This window comes from Hesperophylax consimilis, chromosome 23, assembly GCF_061612785.1.
Source record: "Hesperophylax consimilis isolate HC1 chromosome 23, BYU_Hcon_1.0, whole genome shotgun sequence".
Lineage (NCBI taxonomy): Eukaryota > Metazoa > Arthropoda > Insecta > Trichoptera > Limnephilidae > Hesperophylax > Hesperophylax consimilis.
The window spans coordinates 21,382,515-21,409,876 of record NC_142858.1 but is presented as its reverse complement, the minus strand read 5'-3'; the positions used below and the strand labels follow the sequence as shown (position 1 = coordinate 21,409,876).

At 34.4% G+C, this 27,362-nt stretch overlaps 1 protein-coding gene across 3 annotated transcripts in view; it reads left to right on the top strand.

The window, feature by feature from the left end:
- Positions 1-27,362, top strand: part of Shrm (shroom) — a 198,907-nt gene that overhangs the window by 49,842 nt on the left and 121,703 nt on the right. For 2 of the 3 annotated variants that reach the window (XM_089645844.1, XM_089645842.1), the window contains 4 exons: positions 3,119-3,474; positions 4,055-4,167; positions 6,346-6,562; positions 6,847-8,952. In XM_089645844.1, coding sequence (XP_089501970.1) covers positions 3,119-3,474; positions 4,055-4,167; positions 6,346-6,562; positions 6,847-8,952 — 2,792 coding nt within the window. The remainder of the gene's footprint in view (positions 1-3,118; positions 3,475-4,054; positions 4,168-6,345; positions 6,563-6,846; positions 8,953-27,362) is intronic. The other variant, XM_089645843.1, reaches the window with a different exon arrangement.

The following is a 27,362-nucleotide window of genomic DNA, read 5'->3' as shown; positions in this document are numbered from 1 at the left end:
CACTATTCTGAGAAAAACCTGTAGAAGTGTTTTAAGGGCGTGTCTGCGATACCTAAAGAATTTTTGCTCTATTTTATTTAAGTGTGCTTTATTAAATGTTTTCACAATTATATTAGTTTTTCATATTAGCTCGCTCGTATCTTCCTTTCAAATCATCTTTAGTAATCTCCCTCTTCTTCTTTTTGAACTTCTTTTCTTCTTAACCAGGAAGTGTGTGATATCTACCTATTTCAAAGAGAATATAAATGGTGCCAATTTGTAAAATACGTACTGACTTCTCTGCCCCAATGAAGTTGTTCATCTGCTCAAAGAATTATTTTTTAAATTTGTATATTATAGGTGAATCTGTTTCAGCAGAAGTACTGAAAAACAAGCTTTCTTCGGACTCACAGATCCGCCCACAACACACGTCTATCGTATTATCTCTTCTTCTTAATTAATTAATTTCTTTTTCTTTTTAGATATTTCCGATTTTATGTCCGGGTTAAATCTTCCCCATAGGAAAAACTAAACCCTTCCACACACTTTTCCACAAATGATCATCTAGTCAATCAACATTATGCAAGTGCATTATATAAGCAAAATAAATACAAAACAATACAAGAACAACACGTCAACTCACCAGAGATCAAATGGGAAAATAATTCACCGACTCCAGATATTTTCATATCAGAGGGTTCGGCTCGGTAGAACTCCTAACAGGGCCTATAAATCCTACTGATCCCTCAACATAAATATTTTAAAAAAATCTTTCGTTATCCTACATGTATTTAAAATGACTTAAGATTATTATTTATTTCCGTAAACTTCACAAAAAAAAAACTTATATTTCTGGAATTTAACCCAAATTATCTCCTCCGTGAAAAGGAACTACTCAAAGCACCTTAAAAAAAACAACAAATTTCATAAATGTTTTAATAGAAGCTTTTAAAACTGACCTTTGGCGTGCGTTTTTGTCTATTGGCCGTCGGGCTCAGGTTTGATTAGGAGTCATTATTGTGTTATTATAGGATAATTATAATAAACATTCCGTGCAACGCCGGAAATCATATCGTGCAGCCTTCGACCGAGAGCGTTGATCTCGAGTTGTGCGTCGCAAAACATCTCGGCTATGTCACAAATGATGTCACTATCCATCGCATTAATTTTTGCATGAAAGCCATTTTAAACTTTTTTTTCAAACGACCTTGAAGAGCATAAAATGATTTCATATGACGCAGCTTCCTTGAGATGATGGATAAAGATGATAAAGAGAAAGAGGAATGCGATGTATTGATCTTCTTCTTTTAAGTGCAACTTACAAGTACATCATTAATGGACACTGTTGTATAAATGTTGTTTATAATATTATGTGCCTTATGTTTATATCTTCTAATAAGATCGAAATCAGAACCAACAACTTCTTTATCCATCGTGAAGGTCAATATTAGTTGAAGTAATTAATTCCAAAAATGTGTGTATTTTCAGTGTGCCTTATAGCGACGAGTATATGTAACAGACATAATAATCGCCTGGCAAACGAATTTTAAAAACGTTTAATTTCGAGCGAAAAGGTAATTACGAGAGTAATTTTATTCACGAAAAGAAAGAAAAAAAGTTATTCAAGGGAAACTGTCGTCGATAATCTTAATCATAATATTGTATTTTTTAAAGTTGTTTCTTACATGCGAACATACATTTCTAATGAAAAAATACACTGTTTAGTATGTTACTCTTATATTTTTTATAAAGTTTTATTTTAATTCCACTCAATGAAAGCGATAGGAACAGTTTCAATTTGTGATTTAAATCAACACGCTGTACTAACCGTGTACTAACTTTATATGGCAATTAGGTAAGTTGCGGTTGATACTATATGTAACAAATCAATACCCCATTAGTAGGTCCTGATAAGATACGATTCCACCGAGGTGTCCTCAATGCGTCGTAAATTTTACAGCTTTCTTTCCTAAAAGTTTACTTAGCATATATTTCACTAGCGCAGACAAAAATAAATATTTGCATCAGGATCGTTGCCTTTCAAAAACAACAATTGACAATTTTAGAAATGATTAAAAATTTACCGTTCAAATGAACTCTGATACTTATATAAATCAAATCAAAAATACACATTTCAAATATAGAATTACATATTAATTAAAAAAGTATTTTATAGCTTGTATGAATAATTGTTCCCACAGTAAGTTCGAAAATGATTTTTCAATTCAAATTAAATCTAAAGTTCTTTAGAGTTTATTGATGCGGAATTACGGACAGAATCACAACTGAAATTCATAAATTGTTGACAATTAGTAGTAGACTGTTAATTATAAAATCATGCAAAAGAAAATAAGATGAGGTTACGACCGATACACAAAATCGTAATTATCCTCTTACCAGAGCAAACTTCTATTCTCACCTAAGCCCATTTTCCTATTGCCTTTTTTTATTATCTCATATTTCTTTAAAATCACTAATTGGTGCCTAACTGTCATTTTATTTTCATGTATCTAATTCTTTAAGGCAGATAAAAAAGATTAAATTACTATCAATTATTGCTACCCGTCCTAGAACAGACATCGACTAGTGAAGGGAGTAAAATAATTACGTGTCTTAATTATTTATGTTTTTGCGAAATCATATCCGAAATATCATGATATCGTGTAAAACTTTAAAAAATGAAAATATACAGGGTGTTAATGGAAGTACTTGACTCACTTTAACCAGTGATTCCTGACATTATATGGAGTAAAAATGAAAATGAAATTTGGGTCTCCGGTGATGATGATAAATTAATGTTTTTTTTTAAAAAAAATATTTTTTCGAAAAATATTTTGAAAAAAAAACTTCCACATGTCGACACTGGTTACTCAGTGGAGTAACCGCCCAACCCCTCACATCGAACCTAGCTGTCCAATTCCTACTGATTTTATATCTTTTTGTAGAAGAAAAAAAAACATCAAAGTCACCGGAGACCAAAATTTAATTTTTATTTTTTACTCCAAATAATGTCAAGTAATAAGTAAGTCAAGTACGTCCCTTAAGACCCTGTATTTAATGTTTCCGAAATTTTAGAAAAAACCTTAATTATTTACTTAATAAATTGTCGATCTAACTAGCTTTTACAAATTGTTTATAGCTGAAGACTGTGCTCGAGCGCTGCGAAAAGAACTCCCCCGAAACGTTTGATTACTACGCCAGGATGGAGCGGCTGGACCAGAACGGCCTCCCCTCCCCGCCCGAACGTGACTCCCCTCACAAGGGCCTGGAGGAGTACGACCTGCTGCTGGAGAACCAGTCGCTGTTACGCTACTCCTACGGCATGCTGACCAAGGAGAAGGCTTCTCCGCTGACCCTGGCCGACCTCGAGGAGTACACCAGGAACTGCGAGGAAATCAACATTCAGCACCAGAAGCAACCCTCTTACGCGCAGTCTGAGGGATATCACAGTTATGTGTCCAGCACTGATTCCACTTCCACGCCATTTTTAGACAGGTGAGGAGAGATCACTTTTTGAAGACACTGTTGTATTTTGGGTATAATTTTTTCATTGCTCTCTTTTGATCTTCTTCTTGTTCTATTTCATGAACCATCTGGTGCCCAGCTTTGGGCAGTCGCCTCCCTCAAATGTCTCTTTTAGAAATCATTTTTTTCCCTGCTCTCCTATAATCTTCTTACACTTCTTTGTGAGCTTTCCGACGCCCATATTTGAGCAGTGGCCTCCCCGTCACCTTTGCAACATCTTTCTCCTATGATTTTCTTCTTCTTATTCATGAACCTTCTGGCTCCCAGCTCTTTTGAAGCGGACTCCCTCAAATGCCTCTTTTGCAAATCTCTTTTCCTTGCGCTCCTCTGATCTTCTTCTTTTTCTTTCTTCTTCTTCTTTCTTCTTCTTTTTTCTTCAGAAATAGAAAAAGACAAATAAAATAAAAGTCCCTATTGGGAATTGAACCCTAACCGTTTGTGTTACCAGAACAACACTTTCCCAGTTGAGTTACTGATACCTAGTTATATTCAATAAATTGAATGTTCATTCTGGACTTGTAGAAAATGATGTTTTGAATTTGTATTTCAGATTGCGGAGAGACATTGATACAAGCGTCCTCCGAGGCAGCTCGTGGGACCATGACAGTGTTGTGACCACCAGCTCTGGAAGTGCTTCCTCATCAGAAACCCTCAAATGGCATGGTGAGTAATAACGAGGAACCATTTATATACTCGTATTCATTGTTTCATCATAATACGTGGCGTCCGGGGGCAAAGTGCCCCAACTTCAGGAGGTAATTTTACTTGGTAAAACAAGCAAAACAGGTTAAAAATATTTTTTTCGTTATCCATCCTTTTGAGAGTTTTTGCATGAAAAAAATATTTTTGTATGGAAAAAACAATGGAATTTTGAACAAGGTTATTATTTATCTTTTTACTTCTACCGTCATGTAGAATTTAGTGCAATTTACCCATGGACATCCTGTTTATGGTGAATATTACATAATATAAAATGACATATGATAATTTGACCAAAGCGAGGCAGCACAGCCTTTTTATTTTTGCAAAAGGCAGGACCAACTTATAAATGATCATTACTTTGAGGAAAAATGTCTACACTCAGTTCATTTAAACTAAGAGCAAGAATAAGGATGGAGTGTTTCATAAAATTTAAACAATTCATCAAATTTCAACTTAATTTTCGGGTTCCGTAAAAGTCCTATTCAAGTTCTGTTATTATATCACTTGACCAGTCACTTTACAGAACTTGAAAATTAACTGCGAAATTTGATGAATTGTTTAAATTCTATGAAACAACCCATCCTAAGAAAATCATATCAAACCAATGCTTATTATGGGAGAACATTGAAAAATAATAAATATTAATCATATCATAAAAAAAAGCATAATTATTAGTAAATTCTCCGTTTAAAGACAGACGTTTTACATATTTTTCTTCATCGGTGTAATGACTATATAACATTACAACATGTATTATGTCTCATATAGTTTTTTAGAGATCTATCTACCATCACATCGTCACCAATTAATAAGCCTCAGAGTCCAACTTAATTAGGTTTACTTGATCGCAAATTATCAAAAACTAGTCCAACTTTCCCCATGGAAAGCTTACCAAGTCCATAAACAATACTTTTTCAGTTAATTTTCGCAATGAACATTGAACATGTCAATATCGGATAATGTACCTAAATGAATCTAAACTAGAATTTATTGGTGTTTGCCAATATTGTTTTTGAATATAATACTGACTAGTTCGTTTCTATGAAGTTTCTTATTACTACAAGAGTGCGCATTGTTAATTCATTGGAATTTAGTGATTTGAAATTTTAGGACAGGTAAATACATAAAATAAACTGTCAAAGTTTCATTAAATTCTATTATTATCCAAGTTCTGTGAAAAACTGGCCCGTAATGAAATAAAAACATAACTTGAATAGAACTTGCACAGAAATCGAATTTAAATTTGATGAATAATGATCTGACATAGTCTTCGATTGGTGTTCTGGTATAATACTCGTTGGTTCTGATTGGCTTTATTTTCCGAATAAAACACAGTTTAAGTTCAAGTAAATCAGTGAAAAAGGCAGAAAATAGAAAAGCTTCATTTATAAATAGTGACTCATTCAGAAATATATAAATGATTAAAAAATTATTTAGTAAAGTTATAAATTATTAAACTATAACAAATAATAAGACAGAAATACAATAATCAGTGAACTTGAAGTGAAATATGACAAAACTACGCTATACAAGTGTCCTGTAATATTATTACTAAAACACATTACAAGAAATTTTAATTGTCCAGGTCAGATTTCACATGCATTCTAGTATTTGTATGTATTATTATAACAACAATACGTACAAAATAAAAATTCATTGCTCTGACTTCACCAAAAGTCCTTGGTTCGTCGGGAATAATATAACTAACACGGGCTCGAAAATTCCTTCTTAAAAACATATGTGCTCGACAAATTTAGTCAAAACATTTTACTCCAAATTCGAATGAAATCCTAATCCCTCTATCTCCAACCTTAGCCAATAGACACTTATGTCCTATCTCATCTATCTTCGACCAAATTTTATCTTATTTCCTTAGCGAGCGGGCCCAAATAAAAGATTCTTAAAGCAAAAAAACACTTATATTCCCTATAATCCTTTTTATTTGAATTTATTACATGTTTACAAACCAAAAAAACCCCTGCAGGAGTTAATTTGCAGTCAACGGGTAAAATAGATTATCTCCTCTTTTATACACCTCTACCCATAGATAATGCAGGAAGAGGGAGTTATAATGTTCCCTGACATTGTTTAAAATGTTTACAATACAATATAATATTTTATATGAAATTGAAATTGCAGGTTCGCTGAGCGACGTATCGGTGGCGAGTAGCTCCATGAATCTGGGCCGGCAGCAGCTAATAGCGCACTCGGCCCGAGTGCAGACGCCGCAGAGACACAACTCAGAGAGCGTACTGTATATCGAGCAGAACCGAATAGACGCGCCACAGAATCCCGGACACTACTCGTCCAGCTGCTCCGCCTCACAGTCGGCTGAGCCCCAATCACCCAGCTCTCTGTAACTAACATGCTTATTGAATAACAAGATCAATCAGACTTTTTAAGGATTCCATTGTGCCTTTTATTGTAATTTTGGATGTTCTAGCACCATCATTAAAAACAAATATTAAAAATAACCTTCAACCCTTACCAGCTCAGAGTGAAATTCAAATTTCTTGATTTTCACAAAAATTCTCCTTTTATTTATTAACTCTACGTAGTATTTTGCATTTGACAATATATGTATTCAATTTAATAAACATTTAGTCAACCTAATTAATTCGAATTTTCTCTTTCTTTCAGCAGTTACTCCCCGCCCTCTCCACAGAGATCAGTCGCCGAGCGAGTTCACCAGTACGAGAAGCAAGCGACAAAATACACCTATTTAGACCCCGACAAGAAGACTAAAGTGTCCGATCCTGCTCTCAAGGCCATTCAAAAGAAGGCGCTCCTTCTTTTCTATGAGAGACACCAACAGGGGCAACAGAAGAACTTTTGGAGATCAGAACCACAACTCTCGTTCAAGTCACAAACTCGGGGAAAGTCAAAATACAACGAACCAATGGACCAGAAGTCACGCAGTCATCCTCATCCACACCACAGCAAAGAAAACAGTCAAATTGATCAAGAGGCATCTTACAACCAGCCTCCCCCTGAACACCAGCAACCAATGTCGCCATGCTTGGACTGTGAGCCTGTCAGCTTGTCGAGGAAGAGTTCTACGTCCAATGAACCGGCCATGTCCTACCTGATGAAGCCTAAGGAGTCGGCACACTCCAGGAATGAAGCGACTTACAAATTGACTGAAAACAGGTCTCCATCTAATTTAGGTTATTTTAAGAAGAGTGAACACAAGCACAACCTTGTCAAGTCACCAACAAGCAATACTATGAATAAATTATTAAAAAGCAATAGTGAAATGATTAACAATGATTCGTGCAATCCGTTAACAAACGGTTCTTCCGAATCTTTTGTTAGGAATTCTAGTCCTGGATTTTGCAAAGTCAATGAAAGTAACAACTTTAATAATCTTAATTCTTATCCAAATGTGAGCACTCCGATGTCTACATCTCCACTAATTAATTGCGAAAATCAAAACTCCGATCTACAAGGGCCGATCATAATCGGTAACTCTATATCAGTAGATGATTGGGTCCCAGAAAGACCGCCGAAGAACCAAGAGCTGTTGAGATCAGCCTTTCCTGACCTGTACAGAGATAAGAACAGACACCACAGCCCAGAACTGCCATTGCCCTCACCCCCCCTGCCCACGCGGGACGACGAAGTGTTGAGTGCCAGTGACGAGCCGTTCCCCCCTCCCCCCCTAGAAATCATTGATGAATGGAAATATCGTCAACAAGTGTTAGACACCCCCCCTCCAAGTGAAGTGCAAAACTATAATCAAAACATTTCCTCTGAATTTCAGAAGATTACTCATAAGAACCTTAGGGACCCTATGTTCCTCGATTCCAAACCTGAGAATCAAATTAGACTCATGAACTTTATGAGATCTCCAGTGCCCCCTACTAAACCCAAGCCCCTCAAGAGGGAATACCCGAGCAGTAACTCGTCCCCCAAGATCAACGTCGCATCCAGAAGAAACAGTTTTGCCAATGCCCACGACATCTCCAGAGAGAGTCCCATGATTCACGCCAACATCAGGGCTTCGGTCCGAGAGAAGTCTCATGGGCCAGCTCTGGTTCAAAAACCGGGCATATCGGCTCAGCGGCAGTTGTACAGATCTATAACGGTTGACCAATCTGTTGTAGCTCCTAAAAAACCCATCAATCCATTTTTGAGATCTACATCCATGAAGTTTGATGGAGAATATAAAAATGATCATAAAACATCTAACTTTATGCCTGAAAAATCCATGCAAGCAGATAAATCGAATAATATGCAATACCATTATGCGCAAAAGTTGATGTTAAATGGGAAAGGATCGTTGGCCACCAGTGAAAAAGTCAATAAAATCTCTGGTCAGTATAGAGCTGAGCCATTGAGAGCAACGTTTAAGCCTTCCTTGCCAGAAGTGCACCCTAATGTACATCAAAACAATCACACGAGCCAAGAATACAGCGATGTTAGTATTGTTTGGAAACCGACTGTGGAACCCAAAAGACATTCTCTGCCAACAAAATATCCTGAGTGCGGCAAGACGTCTCCCGCTTCAAAGAGGACGGACGGGTCAAACAGATCATTTGATTCTTCTGACTCAATGAGTAGTTCTTTTTCGTTTTGCAAGTCCGACATAGAAAACATAAGTGCTAAGACTGCAGACGTGCGATCTACTAACTTGGACGGGTCCTACAAGCAGCCTGAGCGCCTCTGGTCCGGAGTGTCTCCTCACGGAGCCATGGCCCCGATGAAGGCTACGAATTGGATTCAGCCTGACAAAAATAATATCAGGTTAGTGTTATATTATTATTTCATGTTAATAAAATTACTTGCAAAATAAATCAACTAAAATACTTACTGTTCCTGAAAAGAGGTTCAAGATTTTTAGGTTTAATGCCATCTATTGATATTTCGTTAAAACTTTAGTGATTGTTCAACGATAAAACTTAATAAAATTTTCAACATGATTCATAGATGTCGCTAATATCGGTATTAGCCGTCAGCGCGCGGCAGTGCCCAAAAATGTCATCTACTGAAGGTTGTTTTATTGTTTTTTTTTCAAAAAAAGGATCGCTATCTGAAACCAAATGACTCATCACATAATATTATTAAAACTATTAAAAAGATTTTTTTTAAATGCTGAAAGCTGTGGTAAGTTTCAAAGAGTGAATATTATTTATACTTGTTACAAAAACATATTTTAGTAGACGTGACCATTGACCGTTACTGTAGACATTGATAAAAATCAAGGTTTCATCTTCTCAGCTTACTCAGCATTACTTAGCTTACATAATTTATTAATTTGAAGTATAGGTATAGGATAGGACGTAAAGCACAGGACCTCCCAAAATATTACCAAATTTTAATTTTGCCTTTCGAACTTCACGATCCACGCCATATTTTGGATTGGTATTGACCTAGGTTTTACTAAATTACGATGGTTCAGTAGGTTCCTATCTACTGCGGTGGCTGGAACATATCTTGCATTAGTACATACTTAACCGGGATTGAACCCTGGCTGCATATTTTGTATTACATAGTCTTATCCGGTTGAACCCTGGTTGAAAGCCTAAAATACAACGATAATGATAATGAAATGTTACCATCAATATACGATCAGAACAATATAATTGAGCCAACAAACTTTATAATGCAAATTAGAATTGCTTGGTGCCTTCGGGATACATCAATAAATCAACATAATATGGATAAGGCTTACATTAATTAATCAGAGGCTTGGAATTCAATATCAAGCATTAGCTTGGCTGTACTTCATCGTTAATTAACATTACAATTATTATAGAATACACATCAAACATGTATGCACATGCAAAGCATTAATAGGTTCTACCAAATAAATTTAATTAACCAGTAGTGCGATTTAATCCGAAATATCTACCATAGATTCTCTGGCAATTCTCCGCACTTTCCCCGGTTTTATTGTCTGTTGTAACATAATGGCGTAGCTACTCATTTTTTTATTATTATCAAGGCAAGTTAATTAATTTTTTTATTATTATCAAGGCTATTATTTTTACTTGACTCTCGTTTCGTCAAGTAAAAATATATTTATTTTAACTTTGAAATTAATTTTAATTTTTTACATTTTTTTCCTTCCTCAAAGATAGATGCCGCAATGTTTGGAAAGAGTATTGGCACATTGTTAGTCAATCAAAGAGAGCCTGCTTTGCCTCAATTCAAAGACCTATCCCATCAAAACTGTGGTTTCGACAATTCCCCATTTCGCCAAAAATTAAATTACCTCACTTATTCTAATGAAGATTGGACATTGTTCCGTTCCGTCTCACCTTTTTAAAATTCATGTTTTTGACTCCTCAGATTGTATATTCTGTGGTCTAGAAGTGGGAACTTTAGATCACATAGATTTTTGGTTGTCTATAACACCCTTGAAGAGTGAAAGCCAACACATTTGAAAAAAAAAACTTTGAAATTTTATTTTGTGAAAGTGAAAATATTTCAGATTACTGCATGTATGTACGGAAGGTCTCATATAATTTTTTTATTTTTTTTTTATTGTGAAGTTCATTTATTTCACTTTGTGGAAAATCAAACAAAATCTAAAAATATTTTCGTATTTTTTAAATATTTTTTTTTAAAACACTAGAGTGTATTTTTTTATGTATTCTAAGTAGCTATCCTGAGAAAAATACATAAAACAGATATACACATTTTTCATAAATAAATTTAAAAAATTTCGTAATAGGTAGGGAAGCTTGGATGCAGAGTTTTTACTCGTTGAGAGAGTCGATTTGTTCCCCAGAATTTCAAAAATATATTATTTTATAAATAGTCGTTATTCGTTTATTTTATTTGATGTTTTCGTAACGACTTCTTGACTTGTCAAAGCAAATACCCGTAGGGTCTCATGTCTACTATTAGATAAGTAATATCTAAGATAACGGCTCCGTAATTATATAATACAATGAACAGGGTGTTCCAATAAGAGGTGTTATTTTGATATTCAATCGTAAAAGATCAATGGTTTCGTTGCTTGTGTGGCACGTAGCGCCGTCTTGTTGAAAGTAAACGTCCAGATCAATACCATCCAATTCCGGCCATAAAAAATCATTAATCATCTCTCGATAGCGCAATCCATTCACCGTAACTGTTGCTCCAGCCTCATTTTCGAAAAAGTCAGGGCCAATGACTCCGCCGAACCATAAACCGCACCAAACAGTCACATGTTGAGGATAGAGAGGCAACAATAACTCTTGGGTTTTCCGAGCCCCAGATGCGACAATTTTGCTTGTTGACGAAGCCACCGAGGTGGAAATGGGCCTCATCACTCAAGATGATTTGCATTTGATTCACTCAAGTGAATTTTAATAATTTAAATTCATTGTTGAAGCGTGTATCGTTCCATTTTTATTAATGGCGTAGTTTCTACTTGTCAAATGTTAAAATGTGACAGCTTCCAAAGTAACATCTTCCGAAATAGCGGGCTATTCAAAATAACACCGCTTATTGGAGAACCCTGTACAACTGCCTATGTATAACTCGCTCCTACCGACATCCCGCGCTGGCGCCAGATACCGCATGTTCTATCATTCAATAATTGACACTTTCTAACGGAAGACTTCGATAATATCATTCTGCCATTATTTCACCCGACACCCACACCCAGGTACAATCAAGACGCGCAGCCTTTTATACATATTTATGATAATATTATGTATATATTTTATACTTACTTTGCCAGCCCTTTATAAAATATTATCGAGAATGTACATTAAGAATCTGCAAAAAGCTGTTGCTATGCTGGAGAAAACATTGAATTAGTTTTGAAGTTAAAAATTTTTTAATTTTTTTCGGATTTTACGAAATATTTTTAAATAAAACCTTCTAATTTACCTCAATGACTATAAAAAGAAACTGACTGCATTTGGAAAAGTTTTAATTTTAGCATTTTAATTTTTAAAAATATTTCGTATAATCCGTGTTCAGCGATTCCGAATATTTACCAAAAAATAAAAATAATATTTATTATGTTTTTAGTATAATTTATGATATGCGACACTGATAGATTATGCTGTGGGCGTGACCCGAAGTGTTCAACTAAAAAAGATCTCAGTTTTATTTTTAAATACATCCATTTCAATTTCGATTTCGTTTTCTTGAATGAATTTATAAATTAATGATTGAATGAATTTATAAATGTATGATTGAATGAAAAATTAATAAATGAACTAATGAAAAGGAATCTTGGAAGTAAAAATTAACCCACTTCCTGACATCCGATCGAGTTGAAATTCGGCAAATCTTCGACAACCTTCACAGAACTTGAAAATCAACTTGTTGTTGACATATCTCCTTCGTTGATAATACTTCAATGAGATTTATACGCTTCAATGAGATTTATTCGCTTCAATGAGTTAATTCTGATAAATTGAATACGAACCTTTTATTATAAATATATTTTTTTGTGGATACCGTACAAGAATCTCAACTGCTCCCAACCGTCTTGAGCCTATGGGATTTCCAATTGGGGTATGTTGTGAGACTTAAAGTAGTGGGTAGTGGAAGGAGTTGGGGAAGAAAAAAATCGTGATCTTACAACGGGGCGATAATGAGAGTATCCTCCACTGTAAATAAATTTTATTAAATTAATAAATATTAAATAACACAAATTCATAAAATAAAATTTACTTGCGCACTCCAGGATTGAACCGGCGACCTTTGAATTGCTAGGCCTTACCCCTCGACCACGGAATCCGTCAGAAGGTCGTGTTAGCGAAGCAAAAAGGGTGAAAGTTTTCGTCTGTCCGTGCGAGGGCCGTCAACAACTTTCCCAGAGATAATAATATTTATCATTATGCAACTGAAATAAATTAATACCAATAATTATTCTTATTACCGATCATGTAAGATTGTAAGGCCATCGAAAATGAAAATGTTAAGAGTTTTTTGTGGCCTTTTTTTATAATTCACTTCTACGCAATACATCGATACGTAGGTACAAACAAGGTACTTTAAAACATGTCTTAAACACATAATAATAATACTGGCTCATAAGTAAAGATGTATAAGTAGTGTGTAGTGGATCAAGTTAATAGCTCTCTCTTTTCTCCGACTTCGAAAATATCCAGCAATTAAAAGATTCACATAAAAAGATGTCATAAAAATGAAGTTTCGTAATGGGGGCAAATGATCACCAAATTTGGCCAGCTTAAGTTAAATAAAATACTAATTAATAATAAGGTTTTCGAGGAATAAAATTTTTCATCAGAAAAAAGCCGATTTCCTTGTGAATGTTTGTGCCAGGTTACTGTATTAATAGATAAACTATTCAAAACATTGTATGATTTTGCAGAGAAAGAATACAACGTACATATCCAAAAACTTATAGAAATGTGTTGAACGCGTTAATATTGTAATTTAATTAAAATACACGGTGTTCGGAAATACATAATACGAACGGGAACAACATTTTTGTCGATTTTGTGGTATAACATTTTTTAATAAATCGTATATTTTTATTAGAAATTTCGGAAAAATCGTTTTGTTAGTGAGTTAATATTAGTCTTTTAAAATAAGTCAAATCGATAATCGCCCTTTTTAATCACAATTTTCGATATTTGAACGGTCCCCATTAAACGCCAATTCACAGTGTATTTAAGATTTTGAACAAATTGTTTTCAGCTGACAAACATAACAGCTTGACCGTTATTCTTGACTGCTGAATATCAATGATTAAAACTTGAAACGGACAGAGAATCGGCATGTAACGGGGATCGTTCAGATATCAAAAAGTGACGCTGAACGACGATTTGTTGGTCTTCAAATGCGAGAAGAGTTCGTAAGACCCCAATCGTATCTGATTTAAAACTGCTGCAAATATAAGTATGTCTTTCCTTAATAATTATTACTAGCAGCGTGGAATTAACTTTCTAGTTGTCGATGCTGTAAATGCAGTCAAATTAAAATGTACCAGGTTTTCATTAAAAATTAGGTATAACACTCTCTACATTCTAAATGGGTGGGTTATTATTTATCCAATCTTGCTTTAGTAAATTGTACCAATCTTAAAATACCCGTAGCAGAGGAAACCGGTTCAGAAAAATGTTTTAATGTTTTAAAATCATAATATTTAATAATAAAATAAATATTCTTTGTTACAAAAATTTAAAACATCCATACACGTTTCACAACATATGAACAATTATATTGTAATGATGTTTAATTTGTAGAACAACATTTTAATTTTCAGTTTTTCTTTTAAATATTCAAATTATCATTATTAAATTAACAAACAAAATTATATTTGAACAATTCATCAAATTTCAAAAAAAATATTCAAGTTTTGTGGAAGTCCTATTCAAGATTTGTTACTATCCAAATACTGTGATATGATAAGAAAACTTTAATAGAACTTTTACAGAATTTGAATTTTGTCTGTGAAATTCGGTGAATTGTTAAAATTCTGTAAAACAGACGAAACTCCTTCATTTTCTACAGAAAAAAATAATGCGCAATAATTATATTTACAAAGGCATAACATATTTTAATGTTTTTAAAAGAAATATAAGATTTGCTTTTATAAAAAAAACTGAACGCTCTTAAAATTATCAAAAAAAGCATTAACATCATTAATTCAAAACATATGCCGTGTAATATTTTGTCTACTTCATCAAACACAAGAGATAGTTAAAAAAAATATAACTAGATACTATTTTGCAATGCCTGTAAGTTTATTAAATAAATAAATTATTTTGAATTTCCCATCCCTCGATGGGGTTGTCGGTATTATAATGTTTTCACAACAGCATCAAAATACTTTATCAACCTGAATACGATAGTGGCCCCGATAAATGTGAGTTTCCCTGAATATATTTTAGGTGGGTATTTATTGTGCGTGATTGCGATAACATACGAACGTTGGTGTTGATGTTATAAGTAATGTTGTTTTGTGCTAACCATTCAAATACCCGTGAAACCCGTGAATAAAGGAAATAATTCAAAGCACAATCACAATTATTATTATTCGCAATAAAACACACAATCAGAATTTGTTTTGAAGATTGATTATTTTGTTATGAAAATATAACTATTACTTTAATACCTAGGTACATATCGTCGCTGTACATGTCAATGGAACCAAGCCACAAATTTGGCGAAAATGAGTCAACTACTCAAACATTTTTTTCCTTTAGATAATCTTCACAAAATTTTTGTGCTCGGTAGAGACCTTTTTTACTACAATACAAAGGGTGCCATTATTGCTATCAATTTCTTTAAATATTCAGTGTTCAAGAGATACAACCCACATCATTTCTAAAATAGTATCTTTCGTTATTCAATCAAAATAATAAAAAGATAACACCATAAAGTATATATGTTCAAAGTTTCACCGTTATATCTTTAAGAGGAAGCTACAAGCCAAAAGTGTGTATATTCTTGGTATGCCTTATATTGTAGGCAATATGCATTAAAATCGCTTGACAAACGGAGTCTAGAAACGTTCGATTTCAAGCACAAAACTGTTTTTTATTTATTTTATAAATAATTTTATAAGAAAGTAAAAAAGTCAACCAAGTGAAACTGTCACAGATAATCTTAGCTATAATATTGTATTTTTTTAAAGTTGTTTCCTTTATGCTTTCATACATTTCTATTGAAAAAAAAAAATTTTTAGGAGCTTACATTTATATTTTTTATTGAGTAATCTATTATTTTATTTGTATTCTACTCAAGCGAAACGATAGGAAAACCTTCATTTTATCTAAAACATATTTTTTGGTATTCATAATGTACACCAATTCGTTATAAATATTAATCAAAATAGTGATTTGGCATTAAGCTTCGCCTTAAAAACCAAAAGTTATAATAAAAAATGTTACTTTTTTGTCATTAAAATCATTGTGCCCCGTTTTCTCAGCTTTATGATTTTGTGGCTTGGCTCCCTTGACATCTACGGCGATGATACGCTTATAATACAATGGTTTTGGTTTCGGTAGGTTGTCTTTTCAGGGTCAAACATAATAATTACTAGAATCATTGCCTGTTTTATTCATTGGTCCAATCTATTCAGTGGCATTTACATAATTGGAGGTAGGTAAGAAAAGGCATTTGAATTTCCTTATAAAACGTCATCGCATCTGTAAGCCTGTTTATTTTGCATATTAACGTTTCACGTTTTTACGCCATTTTTGCCATTTCCACGAGATTTACCGATATTTCATAATAAGAAAGTTGATAATAATCATTCTAAATATTTCCGTGTTCAAGCTATGACAGACTTATCGTAACCATGTAAAAATAAATACTTATATTATTTAACATTAAATTTATTATTTTAAAATACCAGAAAATCTCATGAAAACGAAAATAAATTAAAAACAAACGAAAAAACCCAAAATGTTTCAGCTCTCAATTTACACATACTAAATTTTATTAACTCATCTGATGATATAATAAAATTTAAATGGACATAATTTTCCATAAAATGTGTCATAGCTAATTGGTCGGAAACCCGTGTATATATACAATTTATTGATAGTAAAAACATAACTGTAAAATACCAAAAAGTTAAAATAAAATCAATTTTGGTGCAAAATGGACCAATTTTGCTGATAAATAACGCCTTAATTTCGCTAAAAATAAAGCACCACTTCCAGTAAAACAACGCGAAATTTTCAGGTTCCTCTACAAAAGTAGAAACAATATATTATCAACTCGAGCGATTGAATATACAAAAACCTATTATTTAATTAAAACCATTCCTCAAAATATTATTATTGAAACATATGAACTGCTTACTGTGGTTTAAAGCCAATGAATTCATCTAGATTTCACAGTTTATCCCATATTTTTAGGTTTTATAATTTTATTACATTATGGCAAGTAATCGTTCAAAATTTTTTGCAAACTTTTCATAATATGCCAAAAATCCAGGCAAAAGGAATGATTAGTAGGCACAAGAAAATGAAATAGCGGACAATCACATGAAGAAGTCACGTATGCGTTATGCCATCGCAAGCATGCGAATAACTCTTGTAAGCTTTGAAGATATTTCCGTCTAAATTAACACGTTTTAGTTGAATGTGTTCGCAGGTTAAATGTCCGAAGGCAAAGCATGACAGCCTTATGAATGCTGACCGCTCTAATATCTAATAATTTAACTACCGACAGCAAACAACAAACTTTACGTAATGTTTAGGTATGTTGTGATGCTCAAGTAAGTAGTGAATGGAAGGAGATGGGAAGTAAAAAGGTTGGCAGTACCTGACTATTCAGATTTGGTCACTAAGCGTTTAGTTTCTGAATACCCACAACATGAACATGGTGTGGGACGAAGGTGGATATCACTTAATACTAATAAACGTGTTTTAAATTAATGTAAATGTCATCTGTTGAGAATTGTTTGGGGCTTGATTGGAAGTCTTCAAAATAACAGACGCATAGTTTTTGTTGCACAAAACTGCATTTGTACTTTATTTAATGTTACGAGTTAAAAATATTCCCGACCCGGGTAAAACACTTTTAATAACAGTCAGTTGACCATAATGACTGACTGTTACTACTTTTAAGAGAGAAGAAGTGAGAAACCCACTCGGCGAGGCTTTTTATAGCCTAATCAAATAACACACACTGACAAGCTAATTATCAAAACAAAACACCAAAGAAATCCAAACATTTTGGGGATGCTGCGTGGAGGTTCTTTTCAAGGAAAGGTAGTTCAGGGAAAGAAACATATTTGATGGGTGTTAGAGGGGTTAGTTTTTTTAAAATCTCATCGACAGACAGTGACCTTTCTTTTGTTTTGAAACTGTGCAAAATTTCATCAATCTCGGAAATATAACTATAGATTTGTATAAAAATCGAAGTCAGCACCACAGACACTCTTCCATATTTAAACAGATTAAAAGCCAGGAATAGGTATAATGTAATATTATAAACACATATCATGCACACGCAAAGTAACATTTTTAGTAAGGATTTGTTCTACTCTATATTTTTACATTATTTTATATCAAGTTGTTTTCTCGTACAATTTAACAATTTGGAATACAGTTTTAAATAACAACGGTAGTTAAAAAAAAAATATATATATATATATATATATATATATATATATATATATATATAGGTATATAAATATGAGAGCAGAAATAAAGTATGTATTTAATAATTAAAGTTGGAAATAACACGCCTCACTAAAACCAATATTGAGGCAAAATCTTGATAGATGAAGGAAATTATTGAATACATTTTGTCTATGGTTTACAGTAAAATATATGTAGCACATAAGTTCCTCTTTTTCCATTTGGTTCCATTATTGATCTATTTCGGACGTCGGAATGTCGAAACGATACCGTTACATGTTACATGATGGAGGATTTGTACAGGCAATTACCCGACGAGGTATTAGGTCACATATGAATAATTCATTTCCAAATCCCTGCCATCAAGTTCCACGTGAATATTTTCTGACGGAAAGAATACATTATTAAGTAGAATTCGGTAACTTATACAGATCAGAAGCCTAGCTGTCTCAATTATTAGATTCGTATGCGCCAGTTCAGCGTTGGTATGGTTAAATCGGCCTTATGCCGGGTTTAAGACTGTTTTAACCATACTTACGTCGTCGAAATAGGTAAGTTTTTCATTATTCTGACCTTTGAGTTTTAAAAAAAAACAGTTAAAAATAAGGACAAGGGGAAGTTAACACAAAATCTTATATCAACCACATTCATTGGACGTCGCATGCATGAAAAACCATAGTGTTTAGAATGTTAGAATACGTGGTCAACGAATGCCTGCTCCATTCATTCCCCGGCGGGATTGAGGAGGTTCTCATGGCCACGCCTGAGGCCCTAGACTGGCTCGCAGACCTAGATATCCCCCTCTGACCCCCCTACCATACGAAATATGAAGAAGAAGAAGAGTGTTTATATAATCTCAGTATTGCCCTTGTGAAAGACATAAATGGGTTTAGCCTTATTTGGTGACCCGGTCTGAATAGTCAGTTACTTTCTATACTTCTTCTTCCCCATCTCTTTCCCCTCCTCATTCCTTTCAGCCTAAGAGTATACCCAAATTAGGGATAGCATTATCTCCAGACAGTTGGGAGTAGTAGGGACTTTTTAAAAAATGGGGGGGTTCATTATTTACTCTGTCGGTCCCCTAACTCTGTATGGGAGCCATTTAAAAAACGTTTTCACTTTAAAATAGAGAATTTCCGTATTTTAAAATATACGATCAACGTCACTAGAAATAATGCGAAATTTAATTTAATTCGGGCACATAGACAGGCACGAAACTCGCTCCTATCTCCATTAGACTGTTATGGATATCTAGAGTTGAATCCAGACTTCTCTTGAATTTTTCAACGCTCTTAAATGGCATCATAATGAGCGAGGAGTAGATAAATGAACTGGGCGGTTAATATTTAATTATTGGCCAAACCCCCCGAGCATACTTCTTACGTCTTATGTAAGTAGAAAGGGGAGTTTGAGGGGGTGTTGGGTGGCATGAATTAGACGTTGGATGCTTTATGGACTAAGACGAGGATGGTGATGGTACTGAGAGCCCAACGTATGGATTAACTAATCAAATATTCATTAACACATATTTCTGGACTTTTATGTGTGTATCCTTCCCCAGGAGTATTTTTATGGGATGAGATCATTTGGCCGATGATTTATTTCTCTGCCGCGGAAACGAGCAAAGTTCACAATATATTGTTTGTCGTTAATTTCGCGATGTTCTTACAATAATAGTTACAGTGTTTTTCTTCTACGGGTGAACTCAAATATTATTATTTTTTGTAAGTCGCCTCTGCTACCAACCGTCTGCAACCGGTGAGACTATGGCATCCCCAATTCTGAAGCTGAAAATAGCAGATATAGTCAAAAAACACCACTAAAGCCATTTTAAGCAACGTTTCGATTTCGCGGTCTTTCACCAGGGCGATAATGAGAGTATCTTCCAAGAATATATATAATGAAATGTGTTAATTGTCGTCGTCAAATGAATGTGAAAGAAATACGTAGACCGCGAAAAACGGAATTGATAGGTATTCTTATAAACTTTTAGTAAAATACGCTGATATCACGATGTCGGAAGATGTGTTCATAAAAATTCTAATATTTTCGCATTTCGTCATTGTATATTATCAAGGCAAATGCAGGTGCTCAAAATTATTAAAATAAATAATACTTAAATTTATTTAAACAAGTGTTCGTATATATTGGGAAGTTACTAAAGTTTATCAGGAGTCCGTCAGGAGGAGAAGTCCTGCAAATAATATAGCAAGTATCTATACCACATAATCATATGGTAGAGATATTAGCTATACCATATGATTATATAATCAAATCCACTAGATATATGCTAAAACACACGTTTATATAATTTTTCAGTTTGATTGGTAATTTTGGCCTCAAGTCCAAATTAAAGTTTTGTATGAAAAGTCTCTAAGTGCGTGCTTTCACTACACTCACGTTCGGAATCTGTTCTGATATTTTAATGCCCGGCCTCCGAAGCGGAATTTAGTGAAAGATTAACTCGGAATACTAACAGGGACTTTCTTATACTCGTGTGTGGATATCATGCTAAGCGTTCCTCATCGGTCTATTTACTAATTATGTCGGTATCATGAATGGATTTTCTTTGCCCGAAGGTGCTTTTCCCTCCCCCATAACTATTAGCGGGTGGTTATCTTTTCCTAATTGGAAAATTCCAGGGAATACTGTTTCTGTTCGTATCGAGTTATATACACATATACATATGTAATATTTACCGCAGATGAGTACCGCATAAGAGTCCTGATTGTGCGGAGCCAATTGGACTATTGGAGCCCCAACTGTGGTATGTTGTGACAAAGAGAGAGAGAGAGAGAGAGAGAGAGTGGGGAAGATTAGGAAGTGCCTAATTCCAATTTTTCCAGCCCCACATTATGCCTCATTTAGGTTTCGGGAGTTGTAACAGTATTCACGTTAAAGTAAATAAATGATAAATAAACAAATATTTGTTATAGACTCCCACGACCTACAATAAACTAATAAGATAAAGTATTTTACATTATTATTGAAGGTAGTGAATAATGATTGACATTATCAAAAATATTAATTTCGGTTTTGTGTCTGTCCTGCGTAACTCCGATTCAATGAATTCTAGAACTCGTATTTGATTTCAATTTAAGTGTCATTTTATAAATTCAAATTTCAAGAAGACAAGATATAAAATATCTAGGTAGGACCAATATGTCTCAATGGTCGAGTGGTTAAGACGCCTGTCTATAATACATTTTGTTGGTTTTATACAACCTATAAAACCAACAAAAAAAGAAAATATTTTCACGGTTATTTTTAAAATTGGAACTGATTTATCGAGAATTTTAGTTTTACAGGTCTGTTCTAGGACATCAAATTTAAAAACAATTGTGTTGTATTACAATGTGTTTGTTTTACTATTGTATTGAGACAAATTATTTAATATTCGACGATTCCCCCGAATAATATTCTGTATTCAGATACCTTTGAATGATCTGATAAAACAACTTTGTAAACAGCGGAAAATATGTATGACATAGTCCTGTTAACCACAAATGGGACTGCCATCTGCGTATGAAATAATTTTCACAGCCATAAAACGCCTGCCGTCCTGAATGCAAAGTTGTTTTACGTTTAAAATTCCACGTCCCGAATCCCGTAGTGAGTCAAGTAAGGTCACCGCTCGGGCTCACTTAAACAACAAAGCACGCGCTATTTGTTCAGGTTTACAAACGCGTTAAATAATAAACATATTACACTGCATCCCAATGGCAAAAGTCGCTTATAATAATGCTTATCGCTAACTATTCCGCCTACCGAAATACTGCAGGGCTACAGAAATGTTCCTGGAGGGACGAGTGCACTCTTTCAGAGCCACCACATGGGAAGGTTATGGCGCAATTACACCAATCAAATAATACAATCATCACTGCCATGGTTGCTTGGATAGAGTCCTCCCTGATGGCCCTCTGGAGACGGGAGTCAAATATCCTCCACTCCACATTTTCCACTTCTTTTCCACATTTTATTTTTCTGTTTTTTTATGTATCTATCTATATATTTTGCTATTTTCGATTATTTCAAAATATTTAATGTATTGCATTGCACTACCCCTGCATACATTCTGGAATAGAGATTAAAAATTATTATCATTATACCCACGTTTTACGTGAAATTTAGATATAATAATAATGACCGAGGTGTCACGGCTGCCGAATATGCCGAATCTCCTGTACGTGTACCATGTACGCGGGCCATCAGCCAGAACGCTGATAGTAGCGAACTCGTAATCTTGCATATGTAATGACATGCCACTCCACTCTCGATGCGTTAGTCGAGCAGAGGTTTGTTAATATATTCAGCAACATTTTACATTCAGTTGTCGTTTAATGGCATCGCGGTGTTAACGTGTTTTCCACCGTGCCGCAGTCCAGCACCCGAACGGGTCCGCGCCGCAAACCCGCTCTGTGCATTACAGTCCAGCAAGGTCTGTCCGCAGTACCTCAATCTATAATTGAAATTTGTGTCTCAGTGAGTCCGTGAACTAAGCGGTCTTTAGCTCTGCGGTAATTGGGAGAAAGTAATGGCAGTGTCTATGTGTGGTGATTCTGCAGTCAGCCACCGATCATGGACCCGCAAGATCGTCTCTAAACCTTCGCGCGTCACGCAAACAGTTTTAGAATCGATCAAATAATGTAACGGATGAATGCTTTTCAAATCCGCCAAGTGAAACGTCAGTGAAATAACAGTTGAGTGATCTCACCACATGAAGATGGTTTTCGGATGCAAACAGAAATTTAGTCTCAAACGGTAATTATCTTGTTCTGACATATTTACCTTTGCTCTTCTATGTAGCGAATTAATCACTTGTATATCCAATAGGTACTTGTCGTTCTTGGACAAGCCAATTATGATGTATCTACCTCAGAACTTGTTTTTTTCAGCCTTCACCGCAATGATATCACTTTTAATCAGTAAAAATGTTTACAAACGTTTGTACCTACGTCAATATTATTTATCCAAGAGATAATATATGATTGATGGCTATTTATGTTTATTTGATTGAATGTTATTTACTTACATGTATATCAAATATGATAAATTTTGAATACATCACTACCATTTATTTATTCAATTTTACAAATCATTTGAGAAACGGTTTTCTACAAAAAAGTGTCACTAATTCGCAACATTCGGTTTTGAAGTTTGGAGTCCAATATGATATATTAGATTAATAAAATAAGAGTTGAATCAGTTCAAAAGTAAAAACGACATAGAAGACAAATAAAATAGAATCAAATAACCTTAGTATGCCTCAGCACAGGACATCCTAGTGAGGAGGACTAAGAAATACTTAAATTCACCATAGTATGTTGTAGGTACAATGTTTTATATGGTCGCTAAAAAAACTCCGAAACTTTCCATATTCCTTTTCAAAGACTGAAATATAACATCCACCGTAGTAACAGAATTCCGGAAATATTTTTAGCAATAGCCCCAGAAATTTACTAAATTTCTCAAATCTCTTGTTTTCCCTCGACTTCACTTTATCCAAACTTTATCGTCTGTTGTCCTTTTGTTGTTGTTTTGCATACCTAATTAATGTTTTTTTTATGTTCTCCCATTCCATCTGTCGTCTGTTGTCCTTTTGTTGTTGTTTTGCATACCTAATTAATGTTTTTTTTTTATGTTTTCCCATTCCATCTGTCGTCTGTTGTCCTTTTGTTGTTGTTTTGCATACCTACTTAATGATTTTTTTTATGTTCTCCCATTCCGTCTGTCGTGTACATAATCAATAAAATAAAATAAAATATATTTGAAAGCTTCAAAATGGCACGTATATAAACAATATCCATCATTTCAATCAAGTATTGCAAAAATCACTCATTTGCATAAAATAATTCAAAACAGAAAGATTTTCCGTGCAACACAATGTTAACGTGCTTATTCGGCTTATTCGGACACAGACACCGCATAGTTGACTTGCAAGTCTTTGACTTTCTCTAAACTAAGAAACTCGTTTCATTGCTTCTCCTTTAGGAGATGAAGCTATCGATTAGTTTATTTTGCTAGAGTGCAATAAGTCAGTGGTTATCAAACTTATAGATAAATCGTCAGTCAAGCCAGCGAGGCGGGAAGAGGAACGGAAAGGACTCATAGTTTATCCTTTCCATACAATAAATAAATTTCTTTACATTCTACTATGGAAAACATAGAATAAAGAATAACACTTGAAATGCCTTCCAAACAAATTTGAATGAAAAAATGTTTAGCCCGATAGACCAACGCTCACTCTTCTGGCATCATAGATCTCTATCCCAATTGAATTTCGTAAACACAGTTTAGTATTGGCAGATATTATTAAACTTAACTAAACTCGACCACAAGTCACTTATTGTGTTATTCTTTATTTTATGTGAAAAACCTTTTAGAACCAGTGTGTTATCTCGAATTAACGTCGTTTGTACCTTACTTTAGTTGAAATTAAGAAAATAATTTCAAATTTTTAAAATGTCATATAACTAGGCGACATAGGTTTTATTTCTAATCTGGTAAAAGGCCAAGTTATTTGAAATGGCAATAGCTATGTTAAGTGACCAGTGTTGAATAGTCCTTCCCAACCTCTCTCTTTCCCGTCTTCTTTCCCTTCTGCATCAAAACATACCCCGATTGAGAATGTCATAGTTCCATTGGGTCCGGACAGTGTGGAGCAGTTGGGACTCTTGTGCGATATTCACAACGAAAACGGATCTTTATTTTAACTATAATAATTGTATATAACACTAAATCCGAACGGGACGTACATTGTACATTTAACTGGCCGGTCAGATTTACAAATGCATTATGAATGGATGGCAAACTCGACTTAATTATGAATCCCATTGAAACGAGCGGCGTTGGCAGCTCGGCGCAAGTCTACTAATCTAGTGCCGACCTATACCTAAACCTCCTCAACTAAGGCCAGGATACTGAGTCTATGTGGCCTGCTATTTACACATCTATGGACAAGAACCCTTTTTAAATAAATATCGGTGAAGAATACCAACTGCTCCCAACCGTCCGAAGGCAGTGAACCTACCGTATTCCCATTCAAGGTATGTTTTGAGGCTGAGAGTAGTGGGGAGAAGAAATCAATGGGGAGGAGATAGGCCTACATGGTCGAGGAGTAAGATATTATTTGATTAATTTATGTTATTTCACGATTTATTCATATAAAATAATGGTTCCACGATAAATCAACACACCTTTAAAAAGTGATATAAAGTCATTAGAAACGATGAAAATAAATAAATTTAAACCGAACCTAACCTACTTATCCCAGTTAATAAAGTTTTTGTTTCATCACTTTTCATGACTTTATATAACTTTTTAATATGTGATGAATTATCATTTTGATGATTTATCCGGTCACCAAAATAATATATAGTATATTTACGGCACGTTCCAGAGTGGATGACACTCACAGTATCGCCCTAGTGTAAAAACCACCATACGGAATTGAAACGTTGCTTGAAATGGCTTTGGCCGTTTGGTGACCAGATCTGAATGGCCAGGTATTTCCCCACCTTCATACTCCCCATCTCCTTCCCCTCCTCAATACCTTCAGCTTTTGGGGATGCCATAGTTAGTTATTAAGATCTGTTCACCAAACACGGCTAAAGCGATTGCACGCAGCTGAATGCTTGTCTTTCACCAGGGCGATATGTAAACTAAGTATTTTGTTTTAAGTCAATCTACCTGATTTAACTAGTTCAGAGTACCTTATTATTATTATCTGTAATAACATAAGTATATAAGCGGTAAAAAGCAGGCCAACTTGATACAGTCCTGGCTTTGTTTGAGGTGGTTTGATAAACTCCCCTCGACACTCGCCACTTAACGCCAACATTTGCTATTTGCCTAATAATTAACACCACTTCCCATTCAATCACGGTTGACTCGCAACTCTGACGCAATCTCACTTATTATTGTCGTTTTATCAATTTGTTGGTTGGCGGTCCATGATAAAACCAACCCTTATAATTTTATGAGAGGAGAGCGGGGAAGGGACGGGAGAGGAAGGTGGGAAGTGACTAGCTATTCAGTTCTGGTTACTAAATACGGCTAATAGTATTTCAAGTAACGTTGCGATTCTAAATGGTGGACTATATTCTGGTTAGGTCATGTAGAGTTGATACATGAAGATAGGAGTGGGAAGAGATTCTTTTGCAGGAATGCTTGTCTTGATTTACCAGTATTTCAATGGAAACGATTTGCCGGCCTCTGTGTTTCCATCCTCCTAAAACATTGGTGTATTTCCTCTCATAAAAAAGACCCCCTCACACAGCAACTCCATGGATGACAATGGACATGAGAGGAATGATTTTTCTCAGGGTCTTCTGTGTGGATTTCAACGAAATTAAAAATTTCTTTCGTGTGGTGTGCCGCGTAAATCTAGATCAATGAACTTAAATTTGCTTTGAATTTAATAGTCATTTTAAAAATTGGAACTGAATGTGTGAAGAATTTATACAAAGCGATGAACTACCAACTTAAAAAATTATATTTTTTAAGGGAAACGTATTTTAATTTCATTTTAAAAATTGGAACTGATTTTTCAAGAATTCTGACTACCGTGATTATCACGGTGTAAAAATAAAAAAGGAGTGTGTGAAAATCTATCCTGTTTATCAATCTATGATGGTTTATTAGTTAAGGCGAAGCTTAATGCTAAATCACTATTTTGATTAATCTTTAAAACGAATTGGTGTACATTATGAATACTATTTGCTTTAGATAAATTGAAGATTTTCCTATCGTTTCGCTAGAGTAGAATACAAATAAAAAAATGAATTACTTAATAAAAAATATACCTAAATGTAAACTAAAAAAAAAAATTCAATAGAAATGTATGAACGCGTAAAGGAAACAACTTTCATAAGAAAACCACAATATTATAGATAAGATTATCTGTGACAGTTTCACTTGATTATTTTTTTTTGCTTTCTTATAAAATTAGTTACAAAATAAATAAAAACCAGTTTTGTGCTTGAAATCAAACGTTTCTAGAGTCTGTTTGTCAAGCGATTTCAATGCCTATTACCTAATTTAAGGTATACCAAGAATACACACCTTCTTGGGCTGTAGCTTCCTCTTAAGCTAGGTTAGGTTATGTTAGATTAGGATATGATAGGTTAGGTTAGACCT